This window comes from Polyodon spathula, chromosome 23 (assembly GCF_017654505.1).
Source record: "Polyodon spathula isolate WHYD16114869_AA chromosome 23, ASM1765450v1, whole genome shotgun sequence".
NCBI classification, from domain to species: domain Eukaryota; kingdom Metazoa; phylum Chordata; class Actinopteri; order Acipenseriformes; family Polyodontidae; genus Polyodon; species Polyodon spathula.
The window spans coordinates 13247264-13268199 of NC_054556.1; the positions used below are offsets into that span (position 1 = coordinate 13247264).

General features: G+C 37.5%; 1 protein-coding gene across 1 annotated transcript in view; it reads right to left on the bottom strand.

Annotated features, from left to right (window-relative positions):
- Positions 1-1999: 1999 nt before the first annotated feature.
- The window catches only part of LOC121298190 (FYVE, RhoGEF and PH domain-containing protein 5-like), a 65542-nt gene continuing 46605 nt past the window's right edge, over positions 2000-20936 (bottom strand). The window contains exons 13-21 of the mRNA XM_041225127.1: positions 16488-16571; positions 14145-14224; positions 10328-10418; positions 9589-9726; positions 7375-7477; positions 6811-6941; positions 6184-6312; positions 5350-5507; positions 2000-4981 (exon numbers count right to left, since the gene is read on the bottom strand). Of these exons, the coding sequence (XP_041081061.1) occupies positions 4945-4981; positions 5350-5507; positions 6184-6312; positions 6811-6941; positions 7375-7477; positions 9589-9726; positions 10328-10418; positions 14145-14224; positions 16488-16571 (951 nt within the window). The 3' untranslated portion in view covers positions 2000-4944. The remainder of the gene's footprint in view (positions 4982-5349; positions 5508-6183; positions 6313-6810; positions 6942-7374; positions 7478-9588; positions 9727-10327; positions 10419-14144; positions 14225-16487; positions 16572-20936) is intronic.

Genomic DNA, 20936 nt, shown 5'->3' on the forward strand with positions numbered 1-20936 from the left:
ATATGTGTGCTTTTTGCATCCTCCTTATTCTATTCTTTAAACTGTGATTAAAGTAAGACGAGACAACACACAGACGCAGAGGCATTTAAACTATTAGCTTATGCCTAGGTCATAAGACTGCAGCTGGGATGATACTGAAATAAAAGGGAGTCAGGTAAATACTATTTTATATATATATATATATGATATATATATATATATATAATATATCTGAGATTATATATATATATATATATATATATATATATATATATATATATATATATATACATACACACACACACACACACACACACACACACACACACACACACACACACACACATACAATACAATGCTGTGTTTCAAGCACATTCAAAAGGGCCATTTATTTTAGAGGAACTAGTGGTAGTGGCAGAACAACTACCACTGTGTAGAACCCCACATAGGATATTTTAAAACATTCTGTATGGAATACACTACTCGATAAAGACATTGGCCAATTAATTTATATATATAGCAAACTCTGGGTCATTGGGGTCTGGCTCTGTCCTGGAAGCCTCACCATAGCTGCTGGAACAGTTGTAGACAGAATGATATCAGTATTCCCATAACCAATGTAACTGGAAACTAGGCAGTGCCAGACCCCTTGGGTTTTTGTCCTTTAAAGAAATACCTGGATACTGTGTGGTTTCTTGTTAGTAATTAAAGATGAGATCATTTAAGATTTTATTATTTTTTATTATTATTTTCACATCGCTTTAAACAAAGATACAATCCATTATATACTGATTTTTACAAGAAAATATTTTCATGTCTCTCCATCTTTTACTTGCAAGTACAGTCACTAAACATCAGCACCTTTGCATTACTGCTGTCACCAGAGTGCAGTCTGAAACATGGGTTAGTCAAATCTGAGAGAATCGTAGCATTCCTTCCTTTTGGCAGTGCAAAATAAAGCAAAATAATGTTTTACATTTACAACTTAAGTGTGCAAGGCCATTTTAGTAGAATGTTCAACACTAAACATTGAAAGAGATATCATAGTAGAAAAATGATGGGGCATTTGTGTATGCATAAAACCTGTGCTTTGTTAAACTGTATAAACAGTAAACACCAGTTCAGATCAATGATAAAAGAGGTTTCATGCCCCATCTGTTTTGGCAGGACTTAACTCACCACGCACAAAAATATAAAAACAGACAAATGCCAAGCACTGCCCTAACAAAACCAGTTGAGCTGTGCAGTTGCAATAATGTACACTGTGACCTTTGTCAGTGCTGAGTGGAGTTCTTGTTCTCAAAATGTAAATGTTAGGGAAGTTTTCAATGGATTTTTTTGAATGTATCCATTATTAGTATTATAATAATTGAGAAGGAGTGGGCGAGCCCTCTTGCAGTCTGTGATTAACAATCTGCTGTCTTCCTTTAACATACATCCCTCATTTTGAGGAGCAGAAGCACTGCCATATTTTTTTCACAGTAAACACAATGGCTTATTTCATGGTCTGAAAATAGGTATTTCAAGATAGTTCACAATTAAACATAATATTTATTAAAGCAGAAACAAATTGAGTTGTCACTTTCAACATTGACTGTTTTCTCTTGAGCTGTTATAGAACAAATGTTCCTAAATATTTAAAGGCTTGCCTGAAAAACAGTAAATGCTGAACTGTAGAATATTTCTTTTTTTTGTCCACCTTTTAAAGACATTCTGTTTTCACCGTCAGTGAAATATCAAACAAATAAAACCATAAATACATGTAAAAATAACAACAGACATGTGATAAGTCCCCTACTTTTACTGTACAGAGCGATCTTTAGCAGAAATATTTCTAACGTTTGATGCAGCGGGTGTCTTTGTCATGAAGACATTTTAAAGAAATTGTGCTGTTCTGTACAGTGTGTTCAATCTTTTACCGGAAGCAAACTAAACGGGTTGCCAGGTTCCTAAATGCAGTTAATACGTAGTGCGTCAATAAGGCAAATGTTTGCTGTATTTATTTTTAAGTAATAAAAAAATATGTAGATTTAAACTATTCTTTCAGAAATGGGAATTTTCAAGGGGAACAACATATTACACAGCAATGGGTAACATTTCCCGGAAAGCATAACATCTGTGACAACCTTTAAAAAAATACAGCATTGGGCATAAGACAGACAATAAGCAAAATGCCCAATGACTTAATGAGCACTTCATTGAAAAGCAGGTTTTGATTTTACAATGAAAGTAAAAGATGAATGTTTTTGTTGCATTGCTGTTTAGAAATACATAAATAAATCTTATTCCTCAACGATCTCTTATCTATCGGTTGCCGAGATGCCAAGATGCTAAAATTGTCATTTAAAGTAATACATTTTAAATCGACCAAATATAGTATTTGCAATTTTTTATTTAAATGATCTTAACCAATGTATTCTGTTTGTTGTTTAGATGATGTTTGCATCACTTTCCATTTCAGTGGCTGCGTAACATTTTTAAAGCACTCCTTTCGACTCCCAATGTTATGTCTTCTCTATATAAGGTACACCCGAGTGTAACCACTAACCTGTCCCCCTGCAACGCCTTGGCCCTGTTCCATATGAGCAATGCCACATCTGCTCTAAGTGTTTTCATCGTTCAATTTCTCCAGTTTCATGACTCTTTCTTTGTGCTTAGGAAACTGTTTTCATTTTCACATAAATCCAACATTCCAAGATTATCAATCTAGATCCTCGGTCACTTGCAGACAGAGTACAGAAGCCGCTTCATAACCAGATAGCCTGGCTGTTCTGCTTTATGAATTCATTATTAACAGTTTCCTCACATACATAAAATAATTCACTATAATACCATTCTGTGCAATAAAATACAGAACCATTCAAACATTCTGTGCAGGGGACTATTCTATAGCCTTATGCATTGTCACATTGAAGCTGGTGGTTTTAGAATGAAGCTTGATGGAGTACAAATAATGTGGTATGCAGAACAAGCCTTGTTAATACAGTAGGTCTTTAGAAGCACATCTGAAGAATCTGAAGCAAAAACTCACCATTAATTCTCAGATCCTTGATTGGATATTGCTGATCAACATAAGAACATATGAAAAATTATGAACAAGTGGAGCCTATGCTGCCAGGGGATTTGATCTGAATGTAAAAAATAAATACATCCAGATTAAATTTGCTTCATTCGCATTCAATCAGAAATGTAAGAATAAAGGTGTGACGGATTCAGATTTCAATTATACTAGAACAAGGCACCATTGTTTAAGCTTAATGTGGTTACGTGTTTAAATAAAAGGCAGACATTGTACATGCTTATTTAAGCATGGAGCCCAAACATTTCCGTGGACCAACATTGTACAGTAGCTGAGGCACTTAGACAATCCGTCTGTGTTCGCAAGCAGATGATTTCTAGTTAGGGCTCTCAACTATTGTACCAAATAACCCCTTAATGTTTGTATTAAAAAAAACAAAACAACACATTTTCATTTCAGTTTACAATTCATCTATACATTTATATTAGGTTTAAATACACCTTAATGAAAGTGCTGCTAAATCACTGGGATCCTTTGATAAACGACTAGATGAAAGTTTGGGATATATCAGTTACTAGGAAACGGATGACTATTAATGGGTCAAATGTTCAAATTTTTCATATGTTCTTCATATCTACTGTATGTGTACTCCTACAAAAGCAGTAGCAAAAAAACTACTAAGCTTTCTCTTAATACACAGATGTGAATGAGAGGGGCACCGTAAATAAGCAGACCCACACGTTTTGTCTATTTAGTGACTGGTTAAAGGCAGAATAAAAAAGGATGCTCGCAATTAAATCATGTTCTCACCCACATATCTTTCATATTGTTTTTGGTGGCCAATTCTATTGCTTCCATTTTTCATTACACTCTGGAAACATATTTCTAAACAGTTTTAGCTCAGCATGGGTCATAGAAATATCCTGTGCTCTAAAGACCATTACAAAGAGAGTCTTTAGCAGAGAACAGAGTGGCGCATTAGAAGTAGAAGGAGAGTTATTGCCTATTAACTAGAAAAAATATCAGCTGGATAAAATAATTGATCACTGTATACATTACAAAACCATAGGATTAAAGTGACCTGGGCCATCTGTCCCCAAACGTTTCTTTTTGGGGAGCACCATGAAGTAGACGCCTATGGAACAACATTTACCATGGTTCAGATCTGACTGTCTTAACAAAAAGCAGGGACATGTGATGATTTACCATGCTTTAAATGTACTTTTGATTTTGTTTTTAATTGAAGCAGTAACTAAGGTGTGCCAATGAGTGGAGAAAATGTAATATGCGGGGTTGTGAACGGGAGTGTCTACATTTATCAGCCTTCTGTGCGTTCAGGTGACTAATATTTGCTGGGTTGTACATTGGATTAGTTATGGTATGCAAATGGATTTCAATCTGATGTAGTCCTGGATTACAGCTGTAGGTGGACAGGTTACATAACAAGAGAACCAGAAAACCATAGCAAGCCTTTTAAAGATGCCAGAAACTGGACACTGTGGAGACCCCAGCCTTCTTGAGGACGACTTTACTGTTGCAAGGTTTGGCACGTGGCACATTGGCACATTGTCTTTGCAGCATAGACATGCCAGCACTACAGCTGCCTGTGCTGTACATGCTCAGAAGATAAAAGACATTCATTTTCAGTGCCATCTCTTTGTCTCTCTTGGAGTTCACTAAAGTTATAAAACAAAAAAAAAGTTACCTCATCCGGAAAGCATTGAACTTGTTGTGCAAGTGTGCGCAATGTCCATCAGAAGATGTCTGGCATTAAGTCAGCAGATTGAAGGCAAGTTTTTTTTTTTTTTTTTTTTGTCTTTACATTCATTGTTTGGGTGCATGCTTTGTTACAGACTGCAGTGTGTGAGTTTGCGTCATCAGTTTCTGGAATGTGTGTTGAAGAAGATGTAGAACTCTGTGAATCAAGACCACTCAGATAGCTAGTGCTATAACACAGTAGCTTCTTCTATGGCTTCAACCCATCTGCAAACCAAAAAAAAAATTAATTAGGTAAAAGGAAAAGGGAATGGCATATATGACAAAATAATTTGAAGAAAATGGATATGTTATTTTTGCAAACCGTATTATAAAATAAATTAGTACTGTACATTTATCCTGCTGTATTGTGGCAGAATATATGGGCTTCACAGTGTAAATAAAGACCAGGGACTTGTGAGAATGGCGTAATGCTAATGCAGGTTCAGTCATTACATTCTGAACTCTGTAATTATTACACTCGATGAATGATTTCAATGTAGTCTGTGAAGACTGTTTTTGCTGAGTTGTGAGTGTCGTGTGAACAGCTAGTTTCAACAGTTACAGTATAAAAGGTATGTTGCTGGTGCTGTTACCTCTGTGCTGTGTATGTGTTCTCCGCTTGAAAGGTATAATAGAGAGTTTTCTTGTGGTAGAGCTGAAACACCAAGCTTGCCTCCATACCTCCCTCCACTTTTCCTGACAGCTTCACTGTAAACCCCAGGAGAGGTAAGCTTTCAGTAGCAACTTTGTCCTGCAAGGTAGAGAGATGTTAGCATATTCCCTTCATTGTTTTACCCCTTCATAGGTCTTCTCTCAGGTACTGTAGAGTGTAAAACAGAGATGGGTTACTTACAGTATACAATCCTGACAAAGGTAGCTGGGGTATTATTAAATTAAAGGTAATATGCTACCTGCCGTGTCTTTTTAGCATCAAAATTATAAAGCCAAGCTGACAGGCGATAATAATCCAGATGACCACCTAACAAAAATAACTTGCTAAGGCTATGAAATACCAGTTTGTATTATTTTCTGCTTCAGTCATCGCATCCTGTTGACTATAAAAACAGCAGTTTAAAACACTCCTGCAACCCTAAAAGCACTCAAACATTTATTCTCTCTCGGTTTGGTTGGTACACCAGATAGTAATACTCAACTCTATAAGTTTGAACTTTTTATTGAGTTGGTTACCTACATTATAAGAACATGAGAACATTTACGAATGAGATGGGGCCATTTGGGTTATCCAAGCTTGTCCGGTTCCTAGAAACTGATTGATCTTGGGGAAGAAGAATTAGGACGGATAATCATCCCCTCTCCCCTAATTCCTCTGTGTTCTAGGCTGAACAAATGAAGTGTTCCTGTCAAGCTCAGTTCATTATAAGACAGCTCTGTAATATGTGGATAAAAGGAGACTGTAGGACCCCTACCTCACTGGTTGTATAAGTGTACAGCACTTTGTCTTTGATGACAAACCACAGATTTTTCCAGTGCCTCTTGTTCCTCTTACAGCGTCGAAGGGGGCCATTCATTGAGGATCCCTCTGCAGAGGCTGCAACCTAAAACAGGAAGAGATCTTTATTGACAGCTTCAATTAAAAATAGTGGCGCTGTAGCTGTAGTATCAAATAAACACCACTAGGTGTCATTTTACACACCTTAACTACATCACATATCTCATAACATGCTCTATTCACAGAACTTTAAGAAATGAATTACCTGAATAGCATCTTTGCTTATTAACTTTTTAACATAATAAAAGGCTAAATAAAAGGTACTACCAAACAATAATTGATTTTGAATGATAGTATTAGTCTTGTGGGTTAAGGAAATAATTAATTTCATTAGTAGATTCTGTACTTTTTATTGTCATAGGTAAATAAACGAGGAAACTTTCTGCAGAGTCTCTAAGTAATGTCGACAGGGGTTATCAGTTTCAAGTCCCATTCACAGATTAGTTCTCAGAGTAGTTCTCGGCAGAACGATACAAGAGCCTCGTACTGGTTTCTAAAGTGATAACTATGGACAGGGGGCTTTGTAAAGGGAGTTTCTCCTCACCTGTGTCAGTGCAGAGGGGTTTTTCCTCTGCTTCCACAGTGCTGTGGGGTGGATGCTCTGGAACACAGCTGATAAGGGCCGTCCTGAGGATCTGGACAGTAAGTTATCGCCTGGTGTTGGGCACTCCACCCCTGTGGAGGAGATACCACCAATATGAACATTACTGGGTTACATGAGTCCGTTCAATACAGGTCTTGTCAGACATTATTACACAACCATTCTTAGGGTTATAAAGATAACCCACCCGGTTGTTCTGAGTACAGATGACTCTGGCTCTTACAGTAAGTTAGTGTCTTCTCGTTTCGCACTTCTTGTACATCCAACGTGCTCATGAGAAGACTTTTACCATAAGACATGGAACTGAACATTTTAAGACATGGAACTGAACATTTTAACTTGCACAGTAGCAGTTTGATATGAAACCCTTAGACTATATGATCTCATGAATCCAAACGACTCACTAGCAATTCCAGACAGCTATAAACATCCATTTATTTGGTGACCAGAAGGTATTTGTAAGCATATCAGGAATACAGGGATGATTATTTCTTGATTTGTAACTACCTCTTTTCTTCAGCTCCGTGTAGCACTGGTCACATACTTTGGCAAGCCTGTCCTTGAGGTATTTGAGTGGACACTTATTCCTGGAACAGCTCCGGCACACAATCTGAAGGAGGTACAAAAGAGCAAAAAATAAATAATTTTTTTTTTTCTTTTTGCAAACCACAGAAATCTAACTACCATCTAGTAAAGATCCACATTGGATTGCAATACACGACCGGTACAGTACAAACACATTCATATATAAACATACAGTGCATTTACACAAACAAAACACAACAAAAGTTTTCGGAAAACTGAGAAGCACTGCTAATTTCAGATGATGTTCTAAAAAACTATCATCGATTGTAAATAATAAATGTTATCCCCAACGACATCAAAGGACTCTGCACAGCCAGGGCAGGAACCTGCGCTTCCCTGACTGCATGACTCACCCTGCACACCACGCGGCTGTACTTTTACCAGGTGAGCCACTCAGGGACCCCTCAGAAATTGTAAACTTACTTTCTAGTTTTCAGAAAACTTCTTTTGGATGCACCGCCTTGCATGCAAAGAGGAACTTGTTCAGCCAGCTACAAAGTGGCATATATGTACAATAACCTTAAGATCACTTGAACCTTGCACCAGCCTCCAGTAGAAATAGGGTTTAGGTAAGAACAGAAGGGACTGCGAGTGGAGAGAAAAAGCAGGCACAGAAAGAAGAATGTATCATTTCAGGATTTGGGCAGCTATGCATTACCAGACCCAGAATGATAAGAGACATAATACTGAGTGATAATATAGTCTGATTAATATGCTCATTTATATATTCTATGTTTATTGAAAGAAAAGTTTTTTTTTTTAAGGTTGAGTAGTGTGGTGTCTACTAATCTGGCAGCATTCTGTCACTGCAAAGAAGAAAATAAAACAAACAGGAATTGGAATGCATAGAAATCTTTAAGAAATACAGGAGACATGTAATCGGTGTAAACAAAAATAGTTTTTTTTTTTTTTTTACGTGCATACTGAAGTTTTACCATTAAAAAAATGTTTTTGTCTGTTTTTCTTACTACTTTTGATACCATGGCAAGATGTTTACAGACCTCTTTAAAAGCAAGGTCATTTATAAAATGAAATCTGAATTTAACAACTGAAGCAAACAGAAACAACCATACCATGTTGTAGTTTTATTACATATTATAACGAAGAATATCATTACAGCACGACAGTGTAAACGATGGCCCTTATTCTCAAAGCTTTCAATGGTCCCTATTCTCGAACTGTAGAGATGACTGTTAATGAAACCAGCAGTCTAACAAAATCTTTGTAAATATGGCCAGTCTGTATTAAATTACAAACACTAACATTGCTTTTTATTAAAAATTTTACTTTCAATTGTTTTTTTCAAGCATTGTATCTTTAAGGAAATTCAAACTGTCTATTCCCATCTACTGCAGGCATCTAATGTGAAGTGGGTGGATTTGACTGTTTTTTTTTTTTATCATCACTGAGGTCAAACAGTGCTTTGAAAAATGAAACTAAACCAATAAAATCACTCTAAAACGTTTTAAAAGGTTTCATGAACTTCAAACTTGAAAAAAAAAAAAAATTTCTTAACTCATTAAGTAACAAATCAGAACACAAGCTGTATTTATGTAACAGTCTACAGGGGGCGCTGCTGCACAGTGAGCTGAGGACACCCTGGCCGACCTATGCCCCCCGGTCGGTGCTCGGCCAATTGTGCGCTGCCCCCGGTATAGCGTGGAATTGAACCGGTGATGTCCAAACTATAGGGTGCAACCTGCACTCCACGTGGAGTGCCTTTACTGGAGCCCTGCATTTATGTAAGTTGATACATTATATTCAGATTTAGCTTTTGCAGTTAACTAAATAAGAGTAAATATACAGTTAAAGAGAAAATTAAAATAACCAGTTGATGCCAGTTAAAATTACAAAGCAGCCTGTTCTCAAATGAGGTCATGTGAGTTGGTCCTGGTGTGTGGCTTAAATATGTAAACCTGTGAGCATATATATTTGTTTCAATACATGAAAACAGTACTTTGCAATCAAATGCCCTGTCAGAACTCAACAGAGCATTCTCCCCTTGGTAGATATAGCAAAAGATAATACATATCCTGTATACTAACATTGCTCATACAAAAAATATCTCAGCAGACAGACATTCTCAAAAGATTGGCAGTGTGCTGAATATGTGAGTGAGCTGATTCACGAGCGTACCTTTCCACAGGCATGGCAGTGATGACGACGCAGGGTGAGGCTGAAATCAGAGGCACAGTTCATGCACATCATCACATGGGAAACAGGCACCAGCGTGGGGGGTTTTTCACCCAGGCACATCCACAGCTTCTCTCGGGCCTGGAAACAGGGGCAATATTATTCACTGGACAGGAGCAGAGGCCGTGTGTGTGAATGAGAGAACGAGGCACGCAGTGGAAGATCACAGGGAAGCCACCACTGGAGCTTGGAAGTGAGCTTTGCTTTCCTGATGGGGAACTTAAAGAAGAAAGGTAAGAAAGGCCAGAAACCAGGGGTCTACCCAAACTCATTAGGCACTGTCTCGCTGGGGTGAGACTGCCGCTGCCTGGCCCCTATGGATGGAAGTGAGCTTGACCTCCCCTAAAGGGAGAACCTAGTGCAAGAGAAGGAAAGTAGGAAGAAGGAAAGCCAGCACCTAGTTTGAAGCAGGAAACAGATAATGATCAGTTACCTAATTCTCAGGCACAGAGATGGCCTGTCGTCAGGAGAGGATTCAGGTAGCTTGTCTCAATCTCGCTAATGAGTGCCTGTGTTATATACCCTACCTAATTGCATGTGTGTGAAGCTGAACTTTATAAAGTCTGCATCCACTGTGTTTATCCATGTGTTATTAATATTTAGCAGAACACAGCCTCACCTTCTTTAAAAGGGGCTTCTGCATTGTTTGACAAAAAGCCCACATACATGGGAAAGCATTTACCTCAACGCTGCTTGGACTGGCTCGGCCTCTTGAATGATCTGCAACAGCTCTGCTGAGAACATGGTACCAGTCCTCTCTTTCACTGCAAGAGCTGCGAGACAAATAAACAGAGTCTGAAACATTCTGGGAATCAAAGATTCACTTCCAGTTAGTACCCTGTATGGAAAGACTGCGGTTTACATCAGTGTACACTGGCTTCAAAAAAGGACCCTCTCTCTTTAAATCCGACAACATGATGTAGCAATACTAAGCCTTTACAGCTTCAAGCGTGATAAAAACAAATTGAAGTGCGCCGTCTTGTGGTGCAAAATATTACAATATAAAGTTTTTTTTTTTTTTACACTGCTGTCCAAATGAGTCATGGTGAACAGTGTTCCCATGCTTTTTTTTCTCATAAACTCCACTGAAGAAAACAGATTTTAATGATGTTTGGAAGGTAAGCCAAAATGTCTTAATAAGCAGGAATAAAAATACACACACTGTATGATATGAGACGTCATTACATTTTTTTCTACAATTTGCTCCAGCATTGCATTAACATCAGCGGTCACCAGCAGGTAATATGCTGACACATTGTTAAACTAGAAGAGCTGTCCTATGTGTGCAGTGAGTATCAATAAGATATCTTGAATACTTTGAAAGCTCTTTGAGACCTCTCACACATGACCCCTTTACACCCCCCCCCCCCCCATCCCCCCCCCACCCCCCCCCCCCCCCCCCCCCCCATTAAAGGCATATAACATAAAATCATGAGCTGACAGCTAATATTTTGGGATAAGGCCTAAAACACCTCTAGGTACGTCCATATGCTATATCAAAATAATCTGAGATGGTGAAGTGGGCACCGTGGGTCCACTTGATGTGGAACAACCCAAACAGGAATCAGATGAATATAGTGCTGCTGTATGTGATTTTGTCACAAGAGGGCACACTCACACAGATTAAGTACACAAACAAAAATGTAGTTTAGTCAGTAATGTAGTCAGTAGTTTTTCGAGATTTACAATTATACTGTATTTACAGTATAATTGTAAATCTCGAAAAACTACTCACTCCTAAATCTTTTGTAGTCATCTTTGTATTACTTTAGTATAAATACATGTTAATTTGGATTCATATGTTTTTTTTTTCTGACTTTATGTGAACGAAAAGACGCACATTTGCCCGTTTTCCCATTGGAAATAGTGATATTTTGAAATATCACTGTCTTGGTCACAAAAGCAAAGTTTGTGGGGAATAATAGCCATTTTCTATACTTTCGAGGCATAAGCAATTAAGAAATAACACTTACTACCCAGGAACAAAAATTGTGTTACATAGTGTAATTAAACATACATTGCATTAAAAGGGTGTTTGAGAATGGTATTACAGAACCGTTCCAATTTAATTGATCTAATCCTGGCCATCCAGATTCACAACGGATGCAACTGGAGCATTCTCCTGGTCACCTCTGCTTTATCTGTATCCCCAATGATGCTTAAATGTAATCACGTGTTCCATGTTTCTTTAAGATTCCCTCATAGTGCACCTTTCCAAAATCCAGTTTGTGCACTGCATTTCATTTTGAGTAGGGATAGCAATACCACAATTAGGGGCACGAGCATGAAACCCAAAGGAAGTGCTTTCTCCACTTATAAATACAACTTAGTTGACTGAAAATTCAAGTAGGCAAAAATTTGAGATATATTATTTAACCCTAATATGAATTAGGGGGATGGCAACTGATTAAACACGCCAATACCTAAAAGCATAGTACAAGATGTTTAATATATGTCAGTTTAATATTTGGTACTTGAGTCTTACTAGCTCTGAATTTATATAATTGAATTGTACAGTCTGATTTAAAATAACTATTAACACTGCATAAGAAATTAACTGACACTTCGACACTGCACAGTAACAGTTTATGGAGATGAATTAAGCACATCTTAGTTAAACACATGTCTAATGTAGATCTAAATTGTTTCTTTTCTGAAAGAAATCTAAAATATGTAACACAGGGACATTTACATTTTACATAAAAAATATATTCGAGAGCCATTAGCCTTCATAATTTGAACTAATAAAACGTTAAGCCCCTTCTGACAGGGGAAATAAATACTTTACCAGCTCTGTGAATCTGCAAATATGCAACTGTACATGGTGCTTACAGCCATTAAAATCAATGATCCTCTAAATTAAAAAATGTCTACAATTAATGTACAGGCAATAAAATGGCAATCTCACAGCCCCTTGTGTGCAGATTAGATTACGCGTCATTGACTTACTACCATCTTCTAGTACAAGCATATCAAAACAGAGATCTTTATATTCATGTGATACGGGAGGATCTTGGTAAAGCATTCATTTCACATTGTGAGCGCAGGGATATCTTGCCAAATCTCAGAAGGCAATCAGGGCTGGCTCTAGTCAGTTGGATGCGGTAGGAACGAATGCAGAAGCATGATGCAAGCTGCTGGGGGTGCCTTCATTTAGAAATAGAATAGAGATGGTACTTACTGATAGTTCGTGCTAGGATATAATGCACCAGTATGCAAACTGAAATCACACAATTAATTATAATCGGATGGCTCCTAAGGTCTTGTTGTTTCTTTGTAGTTTTTAATTTTTTTTTTTTTTTGACTTGTGCTTAAAATAACTGTATTTCCCTTTACAATGCCAGGAAAGCTATGCTGAACAATTTACTATCATTCTCCCTGCCAAAGCATTATATGCATCGTAGTGGCTAGTTTTGAACTAGGGGACAGTCAAGCCAATCAGCCGCTGGTACGTTTAAGTTTTGCTCTCTGCTTGTAATTGACCTCAGGTATTAAACACATTATTCCAGATCAGTAATTTACATTAAAACCCAGCTAACCAAAGACAGATTCAATTTAGGATGCATGGGATAAGAATCTCATTAAAGTGTGGGTCCGTAATCAGCCCTTTTGCACCTGCTGTCCTGTGTCTGCAGTCGCCGGGTGTTACTATACTTGAGTGTGAAACAGGCAGACAGTTTTTTTGCCATTGCTAGCTTTCAAGCCATCAAATCTATGATGACATGTTTTTTTATGCATTTTAATATCTGTGGTGGATAATGAGACATACATTTTGCATACTACTGAGGAACTCTTTTTGCTTTTTAATATTCTTTTGTTTTTACCTCCATGGCAGTTAAGGGAGTAGAGTGTCAGTCAGAAGCTTTAGTTATGAGATTATGCTGATTGTCTTCCACTTTATAATTGTATTATTATTATTTTTTAAAACATTATATCTGCTACTACATCATGCTTTCAGTTAGTATTGCAGTTGCTTGTTCAAACTGGCCCCACCCCTTTAAATGGATTCCTTCCTGTCGTTACCAACCAGCTGCCTCCCTTATTGACTGACATACTTTTAACCAATAACATGGATTGGCCCAGAAGATGCTGCTGAGATGAAACGAGGATGTGGAAGTACAATCTATATACTGACAATAAAGCTTAGAAACTCTCATTAACCTAAAGTAGAAGCAGACACTGGGCCATAGTTTTGAAGTCTTTTCTCTATTCTTTAGTTTTTTGACAGGCAAAAAAAAAAAAAAAAGTTATGTTACAAAATGGTAAACAAAACACATTGAGAGTGCTGAAGAGAACTTGAAATATATTTTATTTGTTTGATTCAAGTTATGCTTTGAAAATATGGTCCACCGTGTGTTCATTTAAATACATGTGTGCTATGACATGTGTTTCTTTCAAAACTGCACATTTTAATAATATTTAGGTGAGAAGCATGAACACGTGTTGTAGTGTGGGGTTAAAACATGAGTATCCGGACTGATAGAAATGTAACAAAGTACCTTGCAGAAAGAATAATGGAGTAGTCAGCCCCCTCGATCTTCAGTGCATTCTGGACTTTGTCAATAATGGGTTTACTGATCTGAAACAGAGGACAGAACGGATTTGCAATCTGCACTGAGATGATTGAGTGGAACAATAGCCAGTGTTCAGGTGCTGTCATCCCCTTTGACTTTGAAGGGATGTTTGCTATCACAGATATGAGCTGACCTCAGCCTTTAAGAAGCACACCAGAACAATGAAATGGAACAGTTCCCTTGGTGTGAGTGGAGCTCCCTCAGTGACAGCTTTGTTTCAGCATCACAGGACGGCTGTATGCTTATAATGTTATCACATATACTGTTCAAATACTACATTATTTATAAGCAAATGGACAATAGACTCCACCGAACTGAATGATAAGAATCTGTGGATTTGAGGCTGGGTATTCATATTCTGTTGGAAAAAAGCTGGGTTAATGCAGTGATATTACAAGGACATAGACATTTCCAGAGATCCTATATTTCAATCATTGTTTACTTGAGCCAGTATTATGTTGGGCTGCATCTCAATAATATTAGATAACGGCAGCACACTGTATCGTTATTTGTCTTTTTTTCCTTCTTTCTTCCCATTTTATGAACAGCATTTGGATATAGTGGGCCATATCCATAAAGGTTGTTTACCAGACATTTCACTTGGGTGTGGATAAGAGTAAATACATGTACATGGATGCATTTCTTTATTTCTGCTTGTATTTATTTATTTCAATTTATGTATTCATTTATCTATTTAAAAATAAAATGTGGCAGAAAAGATCCTGAGCATTATCAATCAGTCTGTAACTGATTGATTATTGAATATTTTTATTTAAAAAAATCAGCTTGAATTTTTTCTTTTTTTTTAGGACCCTTAAGCTATTTATAATAGTAACATTTAAGTAATTGTTTAAATTAGTTGTAACTTGTATTTGTTCTAGCTCTGCATCAATGTGATGGAAAAAGCTGAAGTTCAAGACTTAAATAAGCCCTATCCTGGTTTAATGAATTCCACTGTACTGTCATAAATTTATAACAGACTGTGGCAGAGCAGAGTTCTGCCCTTTAGAAATTGGCAGGGATGGGGTTAAATTCCCCTACCTGCCTGGGTTCATTGTGTTCAGGTGGCTGGGGTTGATTAGATGATTAGGTTAATTAATGATCAATCAGTGCCCAGCCACCTGACATAAAAGGAGGCCTCTGCTTCTCATTAGAGGAGGAGGGAGCTGAGGAAGCGGGTTGGGGGTGTGGGTGTGGGGTGTGGGGTGTGGGGTGTGGGTGGGGTGTGGGGTGGGGTGTGGGGTGTGGGGTGTGGGGTGTGGGGTGTGGGGTGTGGGGTGTGGGGGTTTTTGAATTTTGCTAAAACCAGTGAAGGCATTGCCCAGCCTGGAAACCTTTATTTTTGTGAGTTTTGTTTTTGCTTTATGTGTGTTTGAGTATCTGTTATTTTGCCTTTGTGCACCTTTATTTTTGTTTATTTATAATAAAATTAGTATTTTTTTGAAACTGCAGACTGTCTCTGGGCCTCTATTCACTTGCCAGCCTGCCACACAGACTGAATGCAATGAACATGCTTTATGGATAGGCAATCAGAAATAACCACAGGTTTTAAGAGCAGATACAGTTTTGTATTATTTTTTTTTAAACAGGTTTTCTTAAATGGCCTGTAAATGGCAAACAGCCACAACACAGTACAGTAAAACAGTAAAATGATGCACATTTTTGTTCATATGCCTGTTGAAAAATACAGCAGGTTACACTCATTTAAGTGCTTCTAGCTAACATACTACTCTCATAGTACCTGTCATGCACTTTAATTAATTATATAGGACTCAAATGTGTAGTTTTGAAAGAAACAAATAATAATTGCAAACACGTATTTTACTTTTAAACTATGGCATCTAGTACATTAGTTAAAGAAACTTCTCTGTTTCCTTGCCTTTCCTCCCAGGAAATCTTTTTTACTTGTACTTCCCAGGACATTTCACCTCAGCTGTGTGACACTGGCTGCAAAGCATGTCTGTCAATAGGGGACGTAGCTGGTTGGTTACTGACAGGAAAGACGGCCATAAAGGGGTGGGAACAACTTCTCTCCAGGTAAAATGACCAGGAAAGTGCAAGATTATACAAAAGCAAGCCTTTCAAACAGAGATTTCTTTAACCTAGTGCAGTACCAGATAGCATGCTTGTCTATGTTTGCTAACATATACATTGAGACCTACATAGCGAATGCTAAATCTATTGAAATTATTCAGATACACTTTTTATTATTCACATACACAGTTTTCTGGCAGAGAAGAGGGCTGTGCAGTTATTTAATGAACGTACCTTCATGCCTGACAAGGACAGTGTGTTCTTTAGCCTGTATTTGCCATCCTGCTGTGGGTAGGTATACAGCAAAACATCATTCATCTGTAAAAAAAAATATATATGTAGAAAACAGGTTGGCAAATAAACACCATATTGGCTTTTCCCAGCATATATCTTTTAGCTTAAAATAAAACCATTCAGATCAAATGCTTTTAGTGGGTACTCTAACATGATAAATTTAAATAAATAAGATCTATATATATATATATATATATATATATATATATATATATATATATATATATATATATATATATATATATATATATATATATATATATATATATTACCGCGTTTGGCACAATGTTCAAGATATCTCACAGTTATGCACAGCAAACCATTTGAAATTAGATTTAAAAAAAAGACAAACAGAAACAAGTCTTCTATTGCTATCTATATAGACAGAACGCATTGGAACATGCTGTCATTGTTGCTCTTCACCCACATTGAAAAACGTGCAACGTTATTCTTTTTGGAGTCTCAAAATTTCACATTAAAGTATGAAGAATGGGCTATGCAATTCCACCAGATCCTCAGGCTGTATAGAAAAGATTACACCATTTACCTGAAATTTCACTGTGATCTTTGGAATACCTAAGCACAATTTTTTAGATGAAAATATGCAAACCCACACTTTTTCGGTTTTAAAAAAAAGAACCATTGCTTATTACAGAGCAGCACGATTACTAAATGAGACTTTACATACAGTGATTGACTCTAATAAGCCACTTGACCTATTAATGCTCCTCTGGTTCCCAGTAGCTGTTTGATCCAGGAACTTTATCTAGTCAGCTCTTACAGGATAAAACATCAACCACTTGATAATGCTTTCCATGCCACACCCCACTCTGTGAATATAGAACGAAAGGACACCTGACTTGAAGAGCTGATACACAAACACCCAACAGCCTGGAATCAGCTTTTCCTGTTTATACCACAAGTACTTTGTACATTAACTTCATTTGGTTTATTTTGTAGAAAGCTGGTTTGATTAACTCTAACCTAGCAACCTCAAGGGTTCTCATTATGGGCAGGAGCTAAATGTTTCAAGGAAGGAGCCCAAATGAAGAAGGCTAGAGCCTAACAATTTTGCTATGAACTGTAAAACCAGATGCCATGAATGTAAATTTGGATACACTTTTTATACATTTTCATATTTTACCCAGTCTTTATGCTGCCTTTGCATTCGATCTGAAAGCTTACATTAACCCGTCCCCCCAACACACACACACACACACGCACACACACACACACACACACACACACACACACGCACACACACACACACGCACACACACACACGCACGCATGCATGCACGTGAAATGAGTGTCTGTTCAAAACAGGATGGATCCATAAAAGCTGAGTTTAAAAACAGCATAAAAGGACTTTAAACACAAGCAGGTGACAAATGACTTGTCAAGCATCTTTACTCAGTTTACTTATTGCTTCATAAATTACCCTCCCAAGGACCATTAATCTAAAGGGAGCTGTGGCAGCCCTGCCTAACATTAGAACCTGCCGCTCCATCACCTCCCTCATATCTGCACTGATGGGTACATACATCACAGCCCATTTACTACATGGAAGACTGCAGCTATTAACAAAACCAAAAGCAAATATCTAAGCTGTTTCCAAAGAAGGGATAAGAAGGTCAGTGTGACATATTTAATCACTTAGTGTATTACAAACACGATTATACCAGTGTTTATTCCCATGCCTCTTTACTGATAACATTTGAGTTGCTTAAATCTGCTCTATTGTGTATAGCTGGGCCAGATTAAGTAAAATATACAAATTTCTCACACATCCCCAACCTTTTTTTTACAAAGAGCTGTCAGTTACTCAAACATTTGCATTGCTTTTTCAAAAGTGGAGACATCACCATCAAATTTCAAAGGCTGGTACTGTAATGAAAACAATTGCACCTAGTCTCTCAGCTACTGTTCTCTGAGATGTATTAAATAATATAACTTTCCCTAAACCTTTAAGAAAGTGCATGTGTCTGGACTGTATCCAGTCACTATGAAAAACACAATTATCAGACCACAGCTTCAGGCTGCATGCTGTTAGTTTAGCCTGTTCTCATCTTGGGAGGAGAAGCAGATGTGATAGACACAAAGATCTCCCCTGGTCTGAGCCTCATGAAAGAATAGGATCGGTAAACCCAGTGTATGGCCGGGTGAGAAAAAAGATTAGCGACCGTCATTGTTTTTATCTAACAGAATTGAAGATTCAATGTACATACAGGCAGGTTTGTGGGAAGAAAAGAAAGTTGCTTCATGCCTAGCATTTTAAAACTGTTATCAATCTTAACCTTCGTTCACCTTGTGTAAAACTCTTCAATACTACTCACTGCTCTGATATATTACATTACCAAATATTGGGACCCTGCTCCATGCAACGCTACAGACCAATAGACTAATGGTTTGCCTAATGTTACACGTGTCATTGAAAAAATGTTATTATTTCCAAATGAAACAGTATATCTGTCTATTGATACATGTATTCTGCTTTGTAGGAGGGCTTTCTTTCCAACTTTCCCAGCCCTTGACTGTGTTTGAGAGTGTGACTCTTGTATTTTTGTAAATAGCCCCTGAACAGGAAACAGGCATTCAGTAACCCATACCAAACATCCTGTCAGGAAAGCCAGCGCTCGATAACACCATTGGTCAAGAGAGCCCTGTTTTGGGTGGAGATATCTGATGTCCTTGCTTCCTTTCAAAGATAATGACACTGCTTTATCCTGCCTTTCTGTTATTTCACTCAGCATATTGTTACCTTGTTTCAAAGAACTGGTCGGTAAATGAAACAAATAACACTCCACCTTCAGCAGAGAACATGATGAGATCCAAGCAGAGTCTCCTTTCAAGCAATAATGAGACATATAGTACAACTTGGGAGGGGCTTAGCATCTCTTAATATTCACCGGTTCCACCTGAACACACTTTCAATTGCTTTTAAAGACACTGGCACTATAAACAATTTTGAATTAAAGTGCTTCCAACACAATTTAGTCCTCATAAGCTACCTACATATCCTACTGTTGATTTAACATCTTAACCAACAAATGCCAACTCTTCTATGCTTTGCTTTTCATGCAGCATGTATTAATCAAAACTCAACAGATTATTAACTATAATCACAAAGCATGTAAAGGCATCTCTGTTAGAATGGTCTGTAAACATTAATTTAAATGGATATGTCATAAGAGATCATTATTTATGAATGAAAGAAGGGCACTTGGCCCATCACTGCGTAACCCATTCCATACCCTCGCCAATCTCAGTATAAAGAAGCGTCTCCTATCCTCTGCCCTAAGCCTCCATTTCATTTCTGAATGTGTTCTCTGGTCCTGGTTTCTGTGTTGTGCTGAAGGTATTGACTACAGGGTTGTCTTTGTCAATTCATTTTAAGATTTTAAAGACTTCAATCAAGTCCTTGCTGATTCTTCTTAGTGCCTTCGAAACAATCAAATGAAACACCTGTAATGGAACTTAACCAAGAAAATCTTAACCGAAAATACAGCTGTGCATGAAGTCAGAGGTCAATGTCAAGATAACCAACACATTCAGCATGCTGTGTATACAGTATATGGTCTCTGAGACATGAGGATTTGATACAGTGGTCCATGGCAGCTTTGTGATCTTTTTGAGATTGCTGAATGACTACCCAAGGACAAAGGTGGAAGACACCAGCTTGGTAACCCCAAGTCAGGAAGCACGATCTTGAATCTTAAGGGGCAGTCTTAAGTGTTTTGTGGTTAAATAAAAGGGTAAGGGTATAACAGCTGTTTGCAATGTGCATGTAATGACAGATGTGTTTAAAATGATTTTCTGCTGAATGAGTAGAGAATTTATATGCAGCAAGCATCATTTTATGGTATGATCCACATTTGTTTATTGTAATTAAATCCTACTATAAATTCAAGAGTAATAAACACTGTTTCTAGAAGCATTTGTGCTGCAAGTGTTCTGCAGCTGAGTTCCACACGCTCATTTGTAAAATTAGCAGGCTCATTTCTGCTACTGGCAAAATGCTGAGGGACTTCAATTTATGATCAACTCAATTGAAAGAACAATTTGTTTTCAAGCACTGTAACAAGACAATCAGTCAGAATATTATTGCCAGGCTTCGTTTTTACGACCAAACTTATTAAAAGTAATGCACCTATAACTCTCAGAAGACCAATATAACATGCATGACATGTAAGAAACATTATTCATGTGAAATAATGCAAATTGCCTAGTGCAAGGATAATGAAGGCTGTTTTGAAAGCCTTGTGCTTGTTTGATGTTTTGTGTAAAGTACTACAGGCACTGCCTGCATTTATTTACATAATATAGTATTTAAAATCCCTACTCATTAGATTTTGCTAAATAATATTTAAGATATACAGTCCCCAGATC